Source organism: Lissotriton vulgaris, chromosome 5, assembly GCF_964263255.1.
Source record: "Lissotriton vulgaris chromosome 5, aLisVul1.2, whole genome shotgun sequence".
Lineage (NCBI taxonomy): Eukaryota > Metazoa > Chordata > Amphibia > Caudata > Salamandridae > Lissotriton > Lissotriton vulgaris.
The window spans coordinates 1324184816-1324208688 of NC_141693.1; the positions used below are offsets into that span (position 1 = coordinate 1324184816).

At 45.5% G+C, this 23873-nt stretch overlaps 1 protein-coding gene across 2 annotated transcripts in view; it reads right to left on the reverse strand.

Moving 5' to 3' along the window:
- The window catches only part of TEAD3 (TEA domain transcription factor 3), a 360315-nt gene that overhangs the window by 174212 nt on the left and 162230 nt on the right, over nucleotides 1-23873 (reverse strand). Inside the window, exon 2 of one of the 2 annotated variants that reach the window (XM_086923250.1) lies at nucleotides 15557-15811. In XM_086923250.1, coding sequence (XP_086779376.1) covers nucleotides 15557-15692 — 136 coding nt within the window. In that variant the 5' untranslated portion in view covers nucleotides 15693-15811. Of the gene's footprint in view, nucleotides 1-15556; nucleotides 15812-23873 lie in introns of those variants that run through there. The other variant, XM_086923251.1, reaches the window with a different exon arrangement.

A 23873-nucleotide genomic window follows, 5' to 3' on the forward strand; every position in this document is an offset into this window, starting at 1 on the left:
TGTTCTCGGTGGCCGCGTTGCTCACTGAGAACATCAAAGCGGCAGCGAAAGTGCTCGCAAAGGCTGCAGGCGGACAAATGATGCGTGCGCCCGGCGCACATGACCTGTACCCGATCCGTCTGTAGACTTTGGGAGCACTTTTGAAAGCCCCTACTAAATATCTCGCCAAAGAATCTCTAACGCGATGGGTTTGGCAGACCTAAAAACAGAAGTGGGGGGGGGGGGGGGGGACTATATTCAAGTTAGGCAGTATGCAAGTCATACCATGGCGCGCAACATCGCATGTGGTATCACAACCCATGGCCTCACAGGAAGTGACATCACAATTAGTGACATAAGATATTAAGACGTTATCAGAAATGTAATAGCTGTAACAAATTCATTAGCTCAGTATCACGTAATCGTTTTTTTACTTTAACCTTTATTGACCAACTCACTGTGTGCAAAACTAACAATCACGTCTCCATCACAAGAATAGAAGGCATCGGCATTCGCACTCACAATTCGTGAAGGAGACAAACACCGCGCTAGAATCACCAGTAAGCTCTGTCAACATAGAACAACGCTCTTAACAAAATGTAGATGTGTAAGAATGACACAAATAGATTTAGTGGTTTAAAGCTTTTTTTCGTAAGGCCCGCGTTGGTGTAACAGCCTAGAGTGTAAGATCAAATGAACGCCATTACGGGGTGAAATTAACCACACGGAGCCCACTGGTTTAATTCACGAGCATAATACTAAGATTATCACATGTAAGTGTTCCACTTTCATGAACACTTGCGTATTACGTTTTTGCATCCAATCACAGAACGCTGAGCACAGAGTCACAGAACGACGAACACCATTTATTTTATTAACCACGAGTAACAAGGTGGTGGCAACAGTTTGAGAAGGAAAGCCCTATAATTGAGTGAATATGTTATATTGATTTGTTTTAGATACTCCCCTGATGCAGGCAATCGCCGAAATGCATAGGGAGGAGACAATGTCGTCAAAGCGCTTGATGTAAAAACAACGCATTGTGGGATTTGGAGTTTCACTCCCAAAAATCAGGGAACATATGAGTGAAACAAACACATTAAAGGATTAAACAACACGCATGAAGATTTGAAAATAACTTTTATTTGAATTTGGCTGTAGAATCAGCACACTAACTTGTGCCCAGGGAAACACCCCATGGATGTGGGGTTGCTACCAAGGTATAAGATCTTAAGACCTCACACACGTTTAGTAGGTCTATCTTGAGTACATTTAAGCACATTATGAGATTTAACCAATTAGATTTTGTGTCAGCGTAGTGCCAAAAAAGTGACGCAACCCCTACGCAAAATCTAGTCCTCAATTGACACATTTTTTAACCTCTGCCACAAAGAAGCTGGCAATAAGGAGAAACGTGGCAGTAAATCGGTTTAGCTAAATTGGTTGCAAAGTCTGCATTTTAAAATATCTTACGGGGTTAAGGCACCTGCTGCAGCGATCTTTGTGTGAATTTTAAGATACTCTGGAGGTGTAGGAAAGTGGCTATATATATATATATATATATATATATATATATATATATATATACTGGACCAAAGTAAGGTACAGTGTGTATAGAGTCCCCAGTCCCCAGAGGTTTGGCAGGGGCTAAAGTTAGATATAACCTTACTCTCTAAAGTGGTAGCTTTGTTGAGCAGTAAGGCAGTATCAGAGGACAGTGTAAAGCATTTGTTGAACACACCCAGACAGCAAATGGTCTCACACACTCAAGAACTGAACTCTAGGCCAATGGTTTTGTATCAAAAAAATGAGTTGTTTTATTTTAGAACCAACAAGGTATCAAAATATACTTTATCAGGATGAGTTACTTTAGTTAAAAACTTTTCAAATAGGCAATAGACTTTTTGAATGCAATAGTTACAGTTTGTTGCACTAGGCAACACAATTTCAAACACAATGCAACATTGAGCTCAATGGGAATTTCTGGTTAAATGCAATTAGTTACTTTGTAGATTATTTTTCTAACCACAGGACTGGATCCTAGATTCAGTCCCGGGACAGGAGCTGTAAACAGTTAAGTAAAAGCGTTTTGGTTACAGTAGTGATTTTTAAGGAATATTATTGTATCTTAAAAGTTGACAAACTTTTTCAGTTTAAATCACCAATGTTCTCCTATGGAAGGAAATTCAAGTGTGTAGGTAAAGTATGTTCACGTTACTTTTGTAATCCAGTGCTGGACTTCTAGGTTCAGAACTGGGACCTCTATCTAAAACAGGTAAGTAATTATGTTTTGGTAGTTGCTACGAGTTTTAAAGAATATTTGTAGTTTGCAAAAATCGACAAGAAATTTCACAGAAAAACAGTCAATGGTTTCCTATGGAAGAAAATTCAGGTTACTGGTAATTACGGTTAAAATTACTTTTCAGGGTTTGTGCTGGGCTAAAATGTGCAGCACTGAGGTCTCTCTTGTTAACAGGTGAGTAAGTCGGAATTCGTTGGTCGGCTGATTTTAGGTGAATATTTTAAAGTTCCAAAACTTCACACTTAAAAGAATTTCCAAATGAAACCAGTCAATGTTAGCCTATCGAAGAAAAATGAGTTATGGGCTTTGAGGTAAGTACTCGACTGGCAGAGTTAAGGTTCTGGGCCTAGACTCAGGGGTCTCCAAGGGTCAGGTAGGTACATTTGGTACACCCTCAGTGGCACTGGGGCAGCCGGGTGCAGAGGTAGTTAGGCCCAATGTTTTCCAATGAGGGGCAGGGGGCCTTTGGTTGATGGCTGCGGTCTAGCAGGCCAAGCGGCTGTGGGAGCTGGGCTCCTGGTCACTTGCTCAGGGCAAATGGGGGAAGTACGATAGTACAAAGATTGCACTGTCAGAGCCACTCGGGCGGCTGGGTGCAGGGTGCTTTTGAGCCGTCGGGTGCTCAATGTTATTCAATGGAGATCTTGAAAAGGGAACAAAGGCTGCAGGCCCTGGGACGGTGGATCTTCTGGAGCGACCAACACTTCGAGGAGCAAGTTGGGATCTTGGAGGGTAGGTAAGCACCCCGGAGTTGGGCACAGGAGGCCGGGGGGCGCCGGGTGCAGGGGTGTCTTTGGACGTCGGGAAATCTTACCCTCTGCTGGTCGCGGTAGGAGGGGTCCCTGGTTCTGAGTCTGCAGGCGTCGTTTGGGTCGTCGAGGAGGGTCCTTGGGCACTGGATTCCAGGTCAAAAACGCCGGGGGGACGTCCTCAGGGTCTTTGTCCACTTGGGCAAAGGACGAGCTTGGCGGGTGCAGAGTGGGCTGGATTCGCGGTTCCTGGCTGGCACCAAGGGTATTGCTGTTTGAGCAGAGTCACTGATCGTGGGAGTCCTGGTCTCTAGGAGGGTCAAGGCAGCAAGGTCCTCCGGGGTTCTTGAGGTTGCTGTCCGCAGGAGACGCCGGGATTTAATAGGAGCAGGTTACAGGATCAACAGGCTTGTAGGGCTGGGGCCAAGTTGTCCTCTTGTTAGCAGCTACACGGCAGGTCTTATTCTTGGTCTTTCTTGTTTTGAAATCTGGATCTGAGGAAGGAAGGTTCAGGGTGCCCCTAAATACTATATTTAGGTGCGTTACATGTAGGGGAAGGGCAGGGACCAACAGGTCCCTGTCCTGGGGTGAGTACACACCCCTATCCTGCTCCTCTCCTGTGGGAGGGGGGCAAGAGCCTATCTCTGATTGGGCAGGGATCCCCATCCTCAAGATGGCCGGAGCCCGGAGTTGCGCTTCACCTCGCCTTTCCCACCTGAGTGGTAGAGTCGGAACAGGTTGGCACACCCCCTTTCCTCACATAGGGTTTCCCGACAGTCTTCCCTACAGAGTGGGAATCAGAACTGGTGGGGGCCATTGCGGAGTACAGCAAGTGGTCTGGAAAAGCTCACAAAGGCGGTATGCCTTTGAAGCTTCCCCCTGCCCATCCTGGGGCAGGAGACCTAGCACCTTGCCCATGATGTGCATTGTTGCAGGCCCAGGAGAGCATGGGGCTCTCCACCCAGGGGTCCAGCAACATGTCTGGTCTGAGAGGCTGCCTAGGCTGCCACACAGCAGACGTGGATTGTAGATTAGGTTTCAGGGGGCATCTCTAATATGCCCTCTGTAGAGCATTTTACATTAAATCTCACACCGGCATCAGTGTGAGATTAATGTGCTGAGAAGTTGGATATCAAACTTGTCAGTCTTCAGTGTAGCCATTATGGTGCTGTGGAGTTCGTAATGACAACCTCCCAGCACCATACACTCTTAATGGCATCACTGCACTTACAGTGCCCAGGAATGGCCCTGTGTACTGCAGGGGCACAGGGCTCATGCACCTGTGCCCACACCACTGGGATAGGGCACCCAGCTAGAGGGGTGACTGATGTATGCCAGGGCAGTGGGTTTGTGGGCATGGCACACATGGATGTGTGCCATGTCGACTCTTTGTTTAGGTCTGCACCAAGACACTAAGTCTGCCAAGGCAGGGTGTGGGTGTCAGGGTGCAGGGCCCCTAAGGGTGGCACAATAAGTGCTGCAGCCCTTAGGTGTCCTCTCTGGTCACAATGCCCTGGGTACCTAGGGTACTGGTTACCAGGGGCTGACATGTGACCAGAGATGCCAATTGGGTTTCAGCTTCAATACAGTTTTAAGGAGGGAACACAGGCCCAGGGCACCTGACTGGCAGGAGCCCAGGGCACACTCAGTTAAAGTACATCAGCAATTCATTAAAAAGTGGGTGCATACCATGCAAGAAAGATGGCACTTTCTCACAGGAGGTTAACACATTTGCTGGAGAGATGGGTGTTTTGTCTAGTCCCAGTTTTGAATGAAAGAAGCACAGAGGATTAATGGGTCTCCTGCTAACCACATCAAGTACCCTTCAGACGGCAGATTTTTATTTTATGCAGATAGGTAAGTGGGTTACTACTTTTAACACAGAGATCATTTTGTTAACTCAAGTTCATAAATTATAACCCTTCTCTGAGCTCTGAAGGACATGTGACTCCTGCACCTTGGAACCCTCACTGTCTTATGTAACACATACGGTACACTGATTTATTCATATGCATATGATTTATTGTCAATGTGTAATTTCTATGTGTGATGTAAAGTGCTGTGGCATTCATATAGTGCATCCATATTTCTTATTTACAGGGACTGAACTAAATAAAAACCATGCCTCTCTTAAGTCTCAAGTTCTTGCGAAGCAATAACAAGCGGTGTGCCTTTGTTTTCCGTCCATTGAATTTGCATCTAGGCGCGAGGCTCCAGATAGCTCCCAGCCAGGATACTCACACAAAATAAGGCCTGATGGCCCCTTAACTTCGGCACTTGCTTTGATCCAGCTGGAATTTAAAACAAAACCTCCTCACCGCCTGCATGTTGCTGCTCAGAATGAAAGCAGACAACATGTAGGCACTGCTGAATGTGTCCAGGTGTCTGATAATTACACTGGGGCAGGTTCAGCATATTTCAGTAAGGCGGGATGGAAAGCGTCCACCCTGTCAAAATAATGGGTGGACACAGTCTACTCGCGTGTACCCCAGACTTGTCCCTTGCCTTCCATGCAGGCCATGTTCCAGGCAAATGATCTCTAGGGATGGATATATTATTGAGGGTCCTAGCTCTGATCACCTCAACAACGCTTTCAGGAAACTGCCAAGGGCGCAGTCTCTTCCTCTTACCAGTGATGTTAACACCATCTCTACTTTAGCTCTATTTACATTTGATGGGAACAGTGTCCTGCTTTAGGTCAGTTTCCCTAATATGCATTCAGTGACTTGTTCCCCCAATCACCCGGCTCTCGTTCTACACTTTGGGCACATCCCTTTTACAAGTCAGCGTTCATGTTAGTATATCCCCTCTCAGTACTTCCGTTCACTGTCCTTGTTAATGACAGAATTTTCCCTCCCTCCATTCCTGTCAGTTTCGACTTAAAGGGACTTATGCTTAGGAAACAAAACTCAAAACACTAAAATTCTAAATTATCATGTGGAAACCGTAACTACCCCTGCGCCCTTGTACTGCTCATAACCTCTAAGAAGACATCAAAATGGTCACCAATAGCTGAAGCCACTTAAGGACACAGTACCCAGATTTATTAAACAGCTCCAAAGTTATTCATAGTAAAATATTTTCATTTTCTACATACAAACCAACTACAACATGACATGAAAAAAAGAATGTTGACCTGACGTTATAGTTAGGTGCGTGCGGTAATAAGATTTCAGCTTAGATTAAACAATCAGAAATTCACTTTAAAAAACAATAGCTAAAGTGGCATTATACATAGGTGTCAAAATATATACTAACCAACTACAAAAAAATGGAAAAAATGAGTTTAAACTGACATTATAGTTCTGCATAGTAATAAGACCTTAGCTTACATTACAAAATTAGAAATTCACTGAAAAAACCCGACTAAAATGGTACTATAGTTAGATGTTGAAAATAGATCAAAACTAATGTTTACCGAAATGCATCAGCTACAGGTTACTGAGCAAACTATAACTTGCACCACCGCCATGCACTGCTTAACACCGATATTAAATCACTAATGACATTTTAAATGACGTTGATGACCTCACATATGACATCACTAATGGGACCATAGCCATATGCAGCATAGAGTGTACCCATCTGGGTGCACAGCATGCAGATATTGTAAGCCCTAGAGGCAAGTGTAATTCTGCTTGTTAAAAACTATATGGTGCTCCGTTTACAGATCACTAAAGTTGAGGTTTCAGATGTAGCTCCAGGTTAAACAAGAAAAAGGCTGAGGGCATCCATAGGATAGGTCTGGAAGTAGGTTGAGGCTTTTAGCCGTAGCCTGGTTAAAAAAAATCTGGGAGAAAGACTAAAGATTTTGTTGACAATAATATGCCAATGTTAAATAATTGTAATACAGTGGGATAGTCACATTCTATGTAGCGAGGATATTTGGGGAGTGCGAGGGGGGGAGATCTTTATTTCCAGAACATCGCTGAAGATTTTGAGGCACTGAACACTGTTGAATGATGTCGAATGGACGGGTTTCCCACTTAGAGGAGGGTTGTCTCACAATGGTGTTGTAAGCATGGCCCCAAGGTAGTACATCATTGTGCCCATGTCAGGAATACAGGTGGAGTATTTTACTAAACTATTAACGGTTGTACACATTGATCGCCTGTTGATGGCCACCCCTCACCCCCTTCCTGCGTCCAACCCTTCCCCCACCGCACACAGGACACTGAACCCACCTTGCATTACATACAAGGCTCCCTGTTTTCCGTTTTTACTGATTTCTACAGGTAAATATAGACAGAAAACGCTTTCTTTTTCAGTCTATATTTATTTTCAAAAGTGGATAAAAACGGAAAATGGGTATTTTTGGTGAGTCTAAATGTTATCAATCATGGGATGCTTTGCGCATCGTTGCATCTTCATCCATTAATACGGATATAATGTTACAGAGGGCAGTGACATGATTATTTGTCGTACACAATTAGGCACAATGTTTACCAATGTTTGTGTAATATTCTGTGAGCACAATAAAAGCATAATAGTGTTATGGTGCAAAAAGAGAACATATAATGAGACGTCATTGCAATATGGCGCTGTCGATCTCGTCAGCTTTTTTGGTCCTTTGTTTATGGTAACTAGGAAATACATGACTTTAAAAATGGCGTCCTCCCGTTGTGAAGTTAACACTGAGGAAGGCTACACGCCGAAACACGTCTGTTTGGCTGATTAAAGAAAACCAGCTACTTATGACCCGTGAGTGCTGTTTCCTTGCTCATTGTCGGGATTCTGTGCTTCATGTAAAGTGGATTGTACCGCCACCTACGGCAGCCGTTCGTGAGTTCCTTTTGGTATAGAGGGAGCGTTATATTTATATATATATATATATATAAACATAACGCTCCCTCTATACCAAAAGGAACTCAGGAACGGCTGCCGTAGGTGGCGGTACAATCCACTTTACATGAAGCTCAGAATCCCGACAATGAGCAAGGAAACAGCACTCACGGGTCATAAGTAGCTGGTTTTATATATATATATATATATATATATATATATATATATATATATATATATATATATATATATATATGTATATATATATATATATATATATATATATATATATATATATATATATATATATATATATATCAATTCGAACAGGGAGAGCCCAATGTGGAAGAGCCTCACAACAGGTAAGTTTACGTTTCTTTAATGGAGGTTTAGCAGAGTACAGAAAAACACTTTTGCAGCGTGTATTCACCTTTCTGTCCGACGCGTTTCATGCTGGTGACAGCATTTCATCAGGGACTCAGGATTTGCAAGAAAATGCCGGCGCTCGTTTTTAAACACCTGATCAATGTTCAAGTCCGCCTCTGTGGGCGTTGCCACTCTCGGGGCATCCTGGTACTTGTGGTGTTCTTTTATTTCCCAAAGTGGGCCGAGTGCCGAGCTTTCTTCAATTTGCCATCGTGTTACCCCAGTGGGTTGCGGCTCAAGTCTCTTCCTGATACTTGCATTCTTGTAAACCTCCAAACACCGCTCCTGTTCCTTATCACGGTTCCATGATCTGTGGTCTATGGCTCCGCAGGTCCGTGTGTCAACGGCAGGGCTCCTCCGCGACCTAGGCTTGGCCGCTAAATACCAATTCGAACAGGGAGAGCCCAATGTGGAAGAGCCTCACAACAGGTAAGTTTACGTTTCTTTAATGGAGGTTTAGCAGAGTACAGAAAAACACTTTTGCAGCGTGTATTCACCTTTCTGTCCGACGCGTTTCATGCTGGTGACAGCATTTCATCAGGGACTCAGGATTTGCAAGAAAATGCCGGCGCTCGTTTTTAAACACCTGATCAATGTTCAAGTCCGCCTCTGTGGGCGTTGCCACTCTCGGGGCATCCTGGTACTTGTGGTAACACTAACTTAATTTTGGAAGTAATCACGGCACTCGGCCCACGAGGGAAATAAAGAACACCACAAGTACCAGGATGCCACGAGAGTGGCGCCGCCCATCGAGGCGGACTTGAACTATTGCCAGGTGTTAAAAGCGAGAGCCGTCAGCTTCTTTGAAAAACCCGAGTCCCTGATGAAATGCTGTCCTCGGCATGAAACGCGTCGGATGGAAGGTGAATTTCTGCAGCTCGAGTGCCTTTCCTGAGTATTGTTTAACTGCCAATAAAAGAAACCACGGATGCAACCTGTTGTGTGGTTCTTCCATATTGGGCTCTACCCTGTCGATTTGATGTTAAGCGGCCCAGCCTAGGTCGCGGAAGAACCCTGCCGGTTTAATATCGGACCTGCGGCGCCTTAACTTCTTTGGAACCGCGTGAAGGAGCAGGAGGGTTTTGGCAGTTTAAGAGATGGCAAGCGTCAGGAATAGACTTTTGCTGCAACCCACTGGGGAAACACTAACTTAATTTTGGAAGTAATCACGGCACTCGGCCCACAAGGGAAATAAAGAACACCACAAGTACCAGGATGCCACGAGAGTGGCGCCGCCCATCGAGGCGGACTTGAACTATTGCCAGGTGTTAAAAGCGAGAGCCGTCAGCTTCTTTGAAAAACCCGAGTCCCTGATGAAATGCTGTCCTCGGCATGAAACGCGTCGGATGGAAGGTGAATTTCTGCAGCTCGAGTGCCTTTCCTGAGTATTGTTTAACTGCCAATAAAAGAAACCACGGATGCAACCTGTTGTGTGGTTCTTCCATATTGGGCTCTACCCTGTCGATTTGATGTTAAGCGGCCCAGCCTAGGTCGCGGAAGAACCCTGCCGGTTTAATATCGGACCTGCGGCGCCTTAACTTCTTTGGAACCGCGTGAAGGAGCAGGAGGGTTTTGGCAGTTTAAGAGATGGCAAGCGTCAGGAATAGACTTTTGCTGCAACCCACTGGGGTAACACTAACTTAATTTTGGAAGTAATCACGGCACTCGGCCCACGAGGGAAATAAAGAACACCACAAGTACCAGGATGCCACGAGAGTGGCGCCGCCCATCGAGGCGGACTTGAACTATTGCCAGGTGTTAAAAGCGAGAGCCGTCAGCTTCTTTGAAAAACCCGAGTCCCTGATGAAATGCTGTCCTCGGCATGAAACGCGTCGGATGGAAGGTGAATTTCTGCAGCTCGAGTGCCTTTCCTGAGTATTGTTTAACTGCCAATAAAAGAAACCACGGATGCAACCTGTTGTGTGGTTCTTCCATATTGGGCTCTACCCTGTCGATTTGATATATATATATATATATATATATATATATATATATATATATATATATATATATATATATATATATATATATATATATATATATATATATTCTCCTACTGGCGGTCGCCAGTAGGTGATGATAGTTAGGTCCTATTTTCCATAGGAAATCCACAACCTTCTATTTGAAATAACTTTGGCGCCGATTGACGAATCTTCACAACATTTTCAAAACTAATGGCAAGCTCCGGTCCGCTCCTATCCTGAAAGTCTAGGGGTGATTCATAATGCGGGGGCTGAGAAAAAAGGGGGGACACCAAAACGTGTTTTTCCCATGCAATTTTCCATATGAACCATTCATCGCGGCTACAACCCGAACTGCAGAACAGAATTACACCAAATTTGGCAAAGAGGTAGTCCTTGGTTCAGACTTGTGCCTTTTGATTAATTGGTGTAAATCCGTTCAGTAGCGCCTGAAGAAAATCACAATTAAAAGTACATATATATCTATGGCCGCATTGGATCCACGCACCCTGCCGTGCATGAGCTGTATTCTAATTGGCTGTCAACACTCCAAATCAGGAAGTGTTGGCAGCCATCTTGTGCCTCGGTAGAACCGAGGCACAAGAAACCTATAAAAAACGTGCAAAACACGAAAAAGGGGAAGAGTAGAAGCACCCTGACCCCCCAGGCCTGTTCAGGGGATCCCACAAGGACCCCCAAGGCCCCCCAAAATTTATTAATTTTTTAATTGGGAAAATCCGCGCGGATCCTGCCGATCAACGAAAGGAAAAAACAAAGCGCAGGCTCCTGTGCTTTAATGCTACTTAGCCCCCGGGAGTGGGGGGGAAGGGGGGGGGGGGGGAAATCGCAGGGGCACGTCCCAGGATGCTTGTTTCCGGTCCAGGGAAGACATGGCTTGGCAGTTCGGGCTGGACTGTTCCCACGAGGCACAGGGTCAGACTGATTTGCATATGGCCATGTCTGAACTGGGGTGGCTGAGTGAGCTAAAGAATGGTGATGGATTAAACCCAGATCAGTTGACTGGGGGTGAGTGTTTGATTTGCTCAAACGCTCCGTCCATCATCCCCTTTTGTATCGCTGTATTCTAATTGGCTGTCAACACTCCAAATCAGGAAGTGTTGGCAGCCATCTTGTGCCTCGGTAGAACCGAGGCACAAGAAACCTATAAAAAAAACTTGCAAAACACGAAAAGAGGGAAGGGTAGAAACACCCTGACCCCCCAGGTCTGTTCAGGGGATCCCACAAGGACCCCCAAGGCCCCCCGCCCAAATTTTTAATTGGGAAAATCCACACAGATCCTGCCGATCAAAACAAAAAGAAAAATCGAAGTGCAGGCTCCTGCGCTTTAATGCTAATTAGCCACCGGGGGGCCCATATCCCATGGGCATGTTGAAAAATCCCCCCCCCACACTGCCCCAGGGACCGACACTTCAAAGGGCTTTAACATAATATAGGCGGGGGCTCATGGCCCCCCACAGCCCCGGGGACCGCCACCCCCAGGGCTGCTTTAAATTGGGTGGGGGGGCTCTCAGACTCCCCACCCCCGGGGCTTCTTAAAATTTGGTGGGGGGGCTCTCAGCCCCCCCCAGCCCCAGGGACCGCCACCCCCCCAGGCTTTAAAAAATGAATGGCGGGGGGCTCATGGCCCCCCTACGGCCACGGGGCTGAATTTGGTTTTTTTAAATACACTGTGTGGGGGGGTCAAGCCACCACACATGCCCCGGGGTCCGCCACCTCCCCGGGGCACTAAATATTCAAATTGGGGTTCCGTGACGGACCCCATAGCCCCGGGGACCACCACCCCTGGACCCTTGTTGAGGCCCTGGGGACGGCCAGCCCCCAGGGGCGGCTCCTGCAGTGTCCCAGGGTGCCCACCCCCGGGACACTGCCGTTTGCAATGAAAGGGCGGGAGCCTTGCGGCTCCCAGCCGGTCATTGCAAACTGCTTTGCTATTTGGAAGAGAGAGCAGGAAACCTGCTCTCTCTTCCAAATAGCAAAGCAGATTGCTATTCCACACGGGGAGCAGCATGTTAGCTGCTCCCCATGTGGAAAAGCAATGCCAGCTCCTGCAGAAGGCGGGGAGCCGGCTGGGACCGTGGTGGGATTGGGGACCCCCACTGCCCCCAATGGAGAAGGCCAGCCCCGGAGGATGGGGTCCCCAGGGTAAATGATGGCCTCGGGAGGGGGCCGCGCGGCCCCCTCCCCGAATTCTTTGTTTTTAAAAAAAAAATGATGGGGTCCCCAGGGTCAATAAATTTGAAAAAGAAGGGGTACTACACAGCCCTCGTTCTTATTTATTTATTTTTTTTAAACGGGATCGTGCCGGAGGCCACGCCCCCTACCTGCACTACTCTTAAAATGCATCCCCTGGCGCGTTTGCAGATGGGCAACAAATTCCCCTTGAATACTGGGGTCCCTGGGGGCCTACTAGCCCACCTGGAACCTCCAGTATGCGCCAGGGGGCTGCGTTGCAGAGAGGTGTTCTGAGGCCACGCCTCTTTTTACACCTCTCTGCAATGCAGCTCCATGGCGCGTACTGGAGGTATCTGGTGGGCTAGTTGGCCCCCAGGGGTCCTCAGGATTCAAGGGGACTTAATCCCCCAACTTAAAACGCGCCATTGGGTGCGTTTGCACAGTGGTGAAGGTAGGAGGTGGGGCCTGAGGTGATACGTGTGCAAACACGCCCTGTGGCGCATTTTAAGTTGGGGAATTAATTCCTCTTCAATCCTGCAATCCAACTAGTCCACCAGGTACCTCCAGTAAGTATCTAAATCAAATGCAGGACAGGAGACTTGTAACTACGTTACATTAGGTTTCTTAGATAACCCTCAAACGCTACGTTCGTTTTTGTTGCGGTTTATATTGTTTTTCCGCCCCACATAAGCATTGTGGCATTTATCATTGGGTCATCTAGCGTGCTATATGCCAGCCTCAAGCCTGAGGCAACCTTTGGTGTGGCGTAGTAGTGTCCAGAGACAGGGGCAGAGCCAGCACTAGAAGCAGAATTCGCCTTTCCTTGCGGCCTGGGACCTTGAGTCCAGCTCCCCTGAGGACGAGCAAAATTCACGCTACTAAGGTGAATCGAACAATTTTGAACCAAAGTGGGTAACAAAAAAGACCACTGAATACTACACAAAAGGTGTGAGTAAAATTTTATTGTGTTGTGTCTGTCCTGACGAATGCTTCATAGACCGGCTGGGCGACAAGGAGCAGAAACATGTTGACTTTGCGAGTGAAGTGATATGCGAAGATCCAGTAACTTGATCTAAGAGCATACCCATCTATTTTAATAACAGACCGCATCCTATTATAATTAAAGTAGTTTTGGGTGTAGGTTTGTTTTTTAAGTACAACCTTCACTGTGGGGGTATCTGCGCACATCTCTGGACACTACTACGCCACACCAGAGGTTGCCTCAGGCTTGAGGCTGGCATATAGCACGCTAGATGACCCAATGATAAATGCCACAACGCTTATGTGGGGCAGAAAAACGATATAAACCGCAACAAAAACTAACAGCGTTTATGAGGGTTATCTAAGAAACCTAATGTAACGTAGTTACAAGTGTCCTGTCCTGCATTTGATTTAGATATCTAACCTGGGGAACTGATTGGACACCAATTCCTCCTCCCTATCTTTGATCAGAAGTACCCCCAGTAAGTGCCACGGAGCTGCCTTGCAGTTTGTTCTAAAAAGGGGCGTGGCCTCTGAACACCTCTCTGCAACACAGCTCCCTGGCGCATACTGGAGGTACCTGGTGGGCTAGTTGGTCCCCAGGGGACCTCAGGATTATAGATTAATTAATTAATTCCAAAACTTAAAACGCGCCACAAGGCGTGTTTGCACACATGTTACCTCAGGCCCCACCCCGTTCCTTCACCACTTTGCAAACGCGTCCTGTGGTGCGTTTTAAGTTGAGGAATTAATTACTCTTCAATCTTAAGGGTCCCTGGGGGCCAACTAGCCCACCAGGTGCCTCCAGTATGCGCCAGGGCGCTGCGCTGAAGAGAGGTGTTCAGAGGCCACGCCCCTTTTTACACCTCTCTGCAATGCAGCTTTGTGGCGCTTACTGGGAGGTACCTAGTGGGCTAGTTGGACCCTTGGGACCCGCATAATTCAAGGGGACTTAATCTCCCAACTTAAAACGGACACAAGGCGCGTTTACACAGGTGCGAAGGGAGGGACGGCCTGAGGTGACATGTGCAAACACGCCCTGTGGCGTGTTTTAAGTTGAGGAAATAATTCCACTTTAACCCTGAGGACCCACCAGGTGCTTCTAGTAAGTGCCACTGTGTTGCAGAGAGGTGGCCCAGGCCGTGCCCCTTTTTACACCTCTGTGCAACGCAGCTCTGTGGTGCTTACTGGAGGTACAAAACAGGCGGTAACAGTTAGAAAGAGCGCACAGCAAATTTAAGGTGATGTAAGGTTGCAATTTGTAATGAGGTGCTCAGGAAGATACAGGGCCGGTTACCACAACCCCAGAAGTAAACCACATGGGTGGTTTAATGAACAATATAATTATCCTCCGAGCACTCAAATTCATGAAACACAGTCTTTGTAGAGTCTTTCTGCTCAATTTAATGTCCAAATTCAAATGTATCTCAATCCAAAATCCACCATATAGTTAGACGCAGCCAACACGTGTTTTGTCAAGTCAGTGTAGACATATGACTTCTTCAGGGCAATATTGTATCATAAAAGGTGTATTCCACTAGCCCGGTGAGTTCTAATCTCCTAGGAAATCCCACAGTCAATACCGGGCTGTATTACAAAAATTATCGGTCCAATATAGTTATCGGTGCAATACGAGTATTCGTCCTTATTGCAAGTGGGTGTTGTTCACCCACTTATGCGCTCGCAATTTTGTTGATCTGAACGAACACGTACTCGTGAGGTAGCCACTTTGGAGAACTTATTCGGAGTCGGCGAATATAGCCCGACTACCGTTACAGCTTGTAAACTATGGTAAGCCTGGGATGATGGTTAATTGTGGTGATACAAACATCATTAACAGGCAATTCTGTGAAGAAGTTTCGCCCCTGCGCAGTAGTTGCAACAACGCAGAAATATTCTCTTTTATCGTACCCATTCCATGGCCTTTACGTATGCAAACATGCACCCATGGTCCAGTGTCTGGCCAGGACAACCTGAAGCTGATCATTGGCTGTTACCCTACAAGCGGTCTGAGATTGTAACTTACAAGGAATACTGAACAATCAGCAAAAAAAAGACAACTTATTGGGCAGTTGGCAGCCATTTTGGAAATATGTCCATGGACGCGATAGGGCATCAGGCAATGCTTTAACCACAATTCCACCCCAAGCTCCAGCACCCAAAGGCTCCGTGGTCACACTTACCGTACATCTTGCCCTCGTCCGACAAGATGATTTTGCGTCGACCGCAGGGAGGGTAGATGGCCAGCGCCTCCTGGAAGCTCTGCTCGATGTCCGGGCTCCATACTCCCTCCGCGTCATTGTCCAAACCCTTCTCCATGCCCTCCTGCTCATCTTCCGGCCCCTCCTCGGGGCTGCCATTGGCGTTCCAGCTGTTCGACGCTATTGTGAAGGCTGCTCTGGGCTCCGACCCTGAGCCCCGCACTGCAAGTGCAGACCCTGTCAAGAGAGTGGAGTAGGGAAGGTTAATATTGCAAGTATGGCCGCAGTATCTACCTGCAAAAGAGGCCCGGTGCCTCCAGGGGCAACCATCATTGTGCCCCAGGACAACAATTTGTCAGTGAGCACCCAAGAACAATGCCACACAACTATCTGAAGCAGTAACACATGTGGCGTAACAGCCCCTGAGCTCCAGGGGGCCCCCACTGGCACTGCACGGAGCACTGGCCCTTGGTCCGAGTCCTCTGTCTGGGTCCAGGGCATGGGGGCCCCTCCATGATCTTTGCAGAGAGCCCCCTCCAGTTTTGTTACTCCACTGACTGGCCACCCATAACCAAATGTGTAATAAACACCCCAAAAGTATCTGCATAACATGCACTGAACCCCCAGTGTCGCCCATACATGTCCATATGGGAAGCGCTACATTTCACTGCCACATATGACAAACTGGCGGAACCCAGTTACGCTCGGCAGCCATCATTCCCAAGGGGTGCACTGCTCCGCTGTGCCACCTCCCAGCCATCAGATGCTTCTATGCATTTTAAGGGGGGGGGGATGTTCGGCCCGATGGCCTGCTCCCCTTACTACTCTGGATTTCACACCCTGCAACCTCATTCAGCCACTCATCATTCCCTGCCTCAGTCACACTCTTTGGGGTTAATCCTCCTCCCTGCTTCATCCAGTTGTCGCTGTTCACTTGTCTTTCTTCGCTCTCTGTCAAAGTCTGATGATGAACTATAAGTGTCTTCTGCACTACCTGCAACTACAGGCACACATTCAGCACTGGAGAGGAGTATAGTTTACAAAGAAGTGACGAAGAGTGCATTCTGAATGGGGAGTGCTCCTGTGAAGGAGCTAGTTGAGCTAGAACCGCTATCCCCTGGCCATTATGGTAGTCTCTCCAGTACAGACTAAGATTAGGCCAGGCCCTCTCGGCCTCCGTTGATTGGAAGAGTGCCCGGCAGCTGCCTCAAGCCCACTGCAAGTGCACTGAGCCAGGCACTTCTGTGTACAGTGCATCTAAGTATTGTATTGTAATTGCATTTATATAGTGCTTACTACCCCCGACGAGGCGTCTATGCGCTTTTTCGGCGAGTAGCACGCTACTCCGGGACCCATAGAAGATTAGTGTTGAATTAGTATAGTGAAACATGCAAGTACATTTTAAGTGGTGGATAGGTTAGTCAGTTATTTGGATTTGGAATGATAGAGGAGGAAAAAAGGTTTGTTATTTATATAGCGCTTGTTACCTCTGATGAGGTGTTGAAGCACGCTATCCAGGAAGCCCATAAAGAATTAGTGGTGAATTTATATGGTGAAATATGAAAGTAATTTCAGTGGTGGATATTAGTCAGTTATTTGGAGAGAGAAGGATAGCGGAGGGATAAAAGGGGAAGAAAGGTTTGCATTCATATAGCACTTGTTACCCCTGATGGATGTCGAAGCGCTTTTCTGGCGAGTAGCACGCCACTCCGGAACCCATAAAGGATTAGTGTTGAAAATTAGTACACTAAAACATGAAGTCATTTGAGTAGTGGATATGTTATTCAGTTATTTGGGTGGAGAAGGGTAGGTGGCGGAATAATGAAGGGAAAGAGGTTTGTATTTATATAGCGCTTGCTACCCCTGATAGGGTTTTTGAAGGGCAAGTAGTAGTCAGTTATTTGGATTGAGATGGGCTGGGGAGAGGTAGAAAACAGGCAAGAGTTTAGAAAGGTTTGTTTCGGGGGATCGGTATAGTAAAAAAGGTATCAGACGATGCAAGGAGGGAGAGAGTAGGAGAGATTATAGAAAGGGTTATTTTCGGGATCATAGTAGTGGTATGGGGTTTGGGATAAATGAGAGAGTGGATGTAGAGGATATATTGATATATGTATAGGATGGGAGATAGGGTAGAGCATTGGAAAGAGTAGTAGAAAGAAGTTTGAGATGAATCAGAGGGTTGGGCTAGAAGATATATTGAGCGAAGTATAGGCTGAGAAATAGGGAAGTGCATTGGAAATGCTAAATTATAAAAAAGTGATAACTATATAGATCCAGAAGTAATTGTAAGTACATAGATGCACAAAGGAGGTATGTATATTGGTAGGGAGAGTTCAGTTTGCCATAATGGGTGTAATTCGTTTTTCTAATTATATCGTATTTTTTTTTAATAAAACCAGGCAAAAAATGAAAACCAGCAGTTACATACACATGGCCTATTTGCTTTTTTCCTTCAGCTTCTACTATAACCTCTACCAGAAGCATCCCCTCAAGTGCACAGATCTGCCTAGTTACATCAATATAACATCACAATGCAACAAGTCAACAGGAGAGGCGGGGGAGGAGGAAGGGAGACTGGGGCAATTATCCAAGGGATATCCATGCTGCCTTTTTTACATACCGGGGCCATCGTCCCTCCCCCAAAGTCTATCCATCCCATTGTGTATCTCCATCCCATTGTGTATCTCCATCCCACTCATCTATCAATTTCCCCAGATTTTCTTAATTTTTTTAGGACATCCCCTGTCCTTATAAATTTTCTTTTCCATTGCCATGCAATCATCCATTCCTCTCAACCATTCCCGTACCCACGTCTCTTATCTACCCAGGAGCATCAGGGCAGCCTCCATCTCCAGTGTAATTTCAGTGGAATCTGCTAAACTTCTTGCCGCTTCTCACCAACAATTTTGGTTTTTGGGGCAGTCCCATATAAAATGCAGAATGTTACCTACTGCCCACATCCCATGTGATTCTATGGTAGAGGGTGCTACATAAAATGTGTGTACTAAAGTTCTACTATAGTATATGCTGTGTAATGTTTTCAGTTGGATAAGCCTGAAGCTGGCTTTTATGTCCGCTTCTCTGGGGAGTATGAGCACATCTTGCCACATATTTTTCAAATTCGCCAATATCCTTTTTCCAATTGGTTATTAACGCTCGTAGGTCTTTTTGTGTTTTTCATTAAAGTGGTTTATGTGAGTGATATTGCCTTTACTATCAGTCTCCCGTCTAGTATCCGCCGCGCCAGTGAAGAGTCTTTTTTAGTCTGCTATGGGTGTGTAGTTCTTGGCAGAGGGCTGGTGGGGAGATTTAGGCACCTCTGGTATTCAGCAGCCCCCCTAAAAAGAGTGGGTACCTCCACAATTTTGTTTTATATATATATATCTATATATATCTATATCTATATCTATATCTATATCTATCTATATATATATATATATACACACACACACACACAAATAAATAAGTAAATAACTAAAGCGCTACTCCTCACCCAGAAGCAATCAGAAGTTCTGTAAAAGGAATATGGACAGACCCTAGAAGCTGTCTGGAAGCTCTCAAGGGCGGGTGGTAATGAAAGCTATCAAATCGGTGCATGTTTGCCCCAACCAACATGGCAGCACTGCACTTCCTTCCCTCTCTGCCTCCTATTTTCTGTTTCTCACACCAATCTGAAACAGTCTCAGAGTGAGGTAAGCACTGTAAAGACAATGTAACAAGACATCCAACTTGAAGCACTGTAAAGACAATGTAACAAGACATCCACTTTCCTTCATGAGTGATACTCAGAGGGGAAACATTTTTACTTCGCCCCACACATCGACCCTAAAGTCACAGAAAGAAGTTTTAAAAGTTCTACATGAGATTAGTGATCAATAAGAACTCTTTATCACAATCATCTCACCGCAGTTCTGTGGTCACGCCCCACCCCTTTTCTAATCAAAATTAAGGCTGGGCATCATTACATTGACCTCATCTATTCACATCACCCACAGCAGCTTTTGCCCAATTAAACCACAACTTGAACCTGCATAAACGAAAGCAGATGATCAGGCTCCTCGAAAGACCCCCAGCCCCGAAGAAGCTTTAACACCCTTACTTCCTGAATCACATCCATATTCCAGTTCCTCCTCTCAACAAGGGTGGTCTCTACAAGCTCCCACAGCCCCCTTGCATCTACACGGCTTAACTGGACCCAACAGGTACTTTCTGCCACATTGCCAACCTCCAATAAGAAACTGCAACCTATAGTGGCAACGCTTGGTCGAAAGCCAAAACCCAATCAACCACTTCAGACGTCCACTCAGCAAAAGCAGTTCAATGTGTCCTTTTCCTCTTTAACAACCTGAGAATGGTCTGTAACACTAGCAGAACGACACCTCACTGACTGGACTGCACAGCACCTGCTCATTTAGTCTCCCAGAGGACTCCTCTACTTGCTTATAAGAGTTCAGATTCCAAAACACTGCCACAGACTGTATTATAACCATTCTGTTAGACAGAACTCAATGGGCTTATTCCTTCTTACTCATCAAACTACCCAGCTGCAGGACCTGCCCGGCCTCTGCTTTCTTCAAACTTCACCTCTAGCCCCTCCAACGCACTCCTTCAGGTTCCTTTTCTACACAGATTGGCTGTATCCAGGATGGGCATAGCTTGGGGCGGGAAGTTTGGTGTGTTACACCTTACACCCCCATAATTTATTTTCTGGTAAATAGTTGGTACAAGAGTTTTCAGTCAGGTATGGTGAGGTGTCTGTCGGATTTCCCCAGGAATTTTTACATACACTCTCTCCCTTTCTTTCTTTTGAAAGTCTTCAAAAATGTTTGTAAGTTGACAAAATACTGTCTTTTCCTCTTACCTAGTACCCCAGCCAATCTGTATTGCTCTCCCGTTCCACTGCCCCTCTCATGCGTCCTGCCGTCGTGTAATGTATTTTTACATTATATGGAAGCATGATTGTTGGAAAATCCGGAGCTCGCACTTCCCCCCACCCCCTCCCCACATCTCACTGAACAAGCCCTGTATCCAAGGTGTCCTTAAAGATAACTAAATCATTATCTCAACTTCCAGTCTTAACTCACATCCTTAAAAGATCCATAATTAGTTTAAAATGCACCGTGAGAAATTAGAATCCCTAATTTGTGTAGTGCAACCTCAGCTATGGCTCTTCAAGTGTTGGCCTAACATCACGGCCCTTGGCCATTTCCAACTGTGACAATTAAGAAACTGGGATTACTTTCTAACTCTTCTCACGCTTTTAGAACAAATGTTCTAGTCAAGGAGCCCAGCCCTGTTTTTCCATCTAGGATGTCTACGTTGCACCTGCTCCTTACTAACTTTCCCTCATTAATTATCCACCATCATAGCTATGATTGGCTCAGGAATGGAACAAGGAACCAGCCTCTGCGTGAAGCTTCTAATTTATGCTGCAGTCGCCTTCCCGAGAATCAAAAAAGCAGCTGCTTGCCAACTCACCTAAACACGTCTCCCCTGAGCTACAACCTCTACACTCACTTTTGGTGGAAATTAATACATTTCAGGTCATAACACATTGTTCACTTGGCCTTCTAAGACATTGCACCTTCTTTCACAACCTCCAAATGTAGATATTACTGCTCCAACAATCTAGATCTGCCGACATCCGATTCATCAAAATCCACACAGTACAGAGGCATGGGGCTTGGCAGATCTTTCGCTTACTTAGTAATTAGACCGAACATCTCTACACTTGCAGTACAGCAAATAAAGGTTTACGGAGCTTTGAACAACTCCTCAAGACCATGGTTGTTTGCCCAAACAGTCCTCTGGCCCATGTCACCCCACCTACAGATTTTTAGATCAAGCATTCAGAAGACTTTTGTGGTGTGGTGAACACTATACAAATACTACAACTGTACTTCCATACAGGTCAGGCATGTGGTCTAACACTGCTAAGGACCACAAAGCCGTCAAACTGAACAACTTAAAAATAAAAACAGTTCAGAAAAAATGGAAAACCAAATTACCAAAAAAACTACAAATATTGAGCTCAGTAATTAATCCTGTCCAGTCCCTGCTTCTCTCACCCATCCTATCACGAAGGCAATTGCGCAAAAAAAGTACTTTTTTTCTGACACACCAGAGCCAGTGTTAACGTGGAAGTTGCAATGGGTCGCTACAAGATTGTAAAGGATGTTTACACCAACTGTAGCCCACTGTACACTTGAAGAGACTTAACTCCAAAGCCATCTGTACAATGTGTATATCCATCATGAGCACAAACCCAACATCAGGCACAACTGCATTACGCACTCAACACACCAGGAGAAACCCCAAACCAGATACCAGAGTCTCCGAGAACAAACGGGTGATCAGGCCATTCATAGTGCTCATGCAAGACACGTATGACCACAAACCAACTGCCAAATGATCTGAAAATCAATGTAAAGTAAAAGAGGCATTCGGGACAACTAGACACCTGCATTTCACCCTAAATGTCCACAAACTCTGGTGCATAACCACATTCTTTATTGTGTTGTGCTGTATTCGGAAATGCTCAAAAACTATTAGAATTGGCAGTGCGTCATTGCTTTATAAAAGGCAATAAATAAAAGGCATGTCTCGAGACAAAAGAACCGCCGATGCCTACCAAAGATGGAGGCAACCATGTACAATGTACATGGTTCCAAAAATCCTCCAAAAATGAAAATAAAAACTGACAACCCCTTCTCTCGCTTAGCCTCCCCGGAAAAGGAAATAGAAATCTACAAACCCTCTCTCTTACTTCCCCTCCACAAAAAAGAAAAGAAAAATCTACAAACCCTGTCACTCCCTTCCTCCTGTATCAGATCAAGATGACCTTTTCCACCCAATAGGTTTTTCTTGAGTTCTCTTAGGATCACCACTTTGTCTCTCGGTGATGGCTGCAAACTGCTGGAAGCTAATAGGTCATCCAGCCTCCAATCATCTTGTTTTGAGATAGTCCATGCACATCGTCCATGCATTAACGTCCAGCTCTCATCTTCCTATCCCTTTGTGTAGCCTTCCGAATCGGCTAGTAGCTGCCTGGAGCCCTCCCAAGAAAGCCCTATATACCTTGATGTATTTCTCTTTGACTGTTTTTTTTAAACATCAGACTGTACGTCAGACAGAAAAAAGAAGGGCCTCAAAATAATACAAGTGAAGTCAACATTCACCGTTAGACCTCCAGTAACAATGTCCATGATGCAAGTGAATTCAACTGGAATTTTCTACATACTAGTTCAGTGCATGTGCAATCCCCCATATGTCAGCAACATGATCCAGAAGGTGCGATTTATAACGGATCCATCAGCTCACCAATATCGTACTAGTTGGAATAAAAAACATCAATGGAACTCTGACAATGCAACCTTGGATAATCAACAAGGATCAACTTTAGTCCTTGCAGATCAAAATAGTTTGTTGGCAAGTAGGTCCTGTCACTTGAAAACTTAGTAGAACAAGCATAGGCAAAGTCAAATAGTCGGGTCTATGCAAGAGTTATTGGCTTTGTACCATGTTGTACACCAGTGTGGCAGCTGTTTATCATGACTAAAAGTTAGTGGCATGGAGTAGAGTGGCATAGAGAGTAGTGAAGTGGCAGAGAGGCATAGCAAGTCGTAAAGTGGCAGAGTTGTGCCGGGTGTCATGAAGTGAAGTGACATAGTTAATAAATAAATGAAAAGAGGAGCACTTTTATCCTAAAATTCAATAACGTAGTGCATGGTTATTAAGACAACATCCATGTACTGATCCTTTCGATTAAGGTACACATATTCCTTATATAACACCAAAAAACAACACAGATCAAGAGTCATATATTCTGTGTAGTCTTCTTTTATTTCTTATTAGAATTTAACATCATTCAGCCCAGTCAATGTGTTTCGTCCATGAGGACTTCGCCAGCGATTGAGCCAATGTTACAGTGTCCTTCAGCTATCATTTATCTGGTCATAATCACTGTTCAATTCAAACATCTGAGGTTTTCATTACTTCTTAATCAAGAACTTGGATGAAAATAAGAGTGTGTCAATCTCAACTGTATACTTCTATTCAGAAGTATCCTCTCCGACCCCACACAAAAGAGTGAGAGGTCAGAGAGGATACTTCGTTTTTCTAATCCCAAATTTGTGAACTACTGGAAGCTTGAATAGAAGTATACCATTGAGAGTGACACTTTTTTTCGGCAAAGTTCTTGATTGTGATGCATCTTTACTCCTCAACCATTGTAAAAATGTCAATTTATCCAATGTACTCTAATGGCGAATTCAGATGTGAACAAAAAATGCCTCTTTGA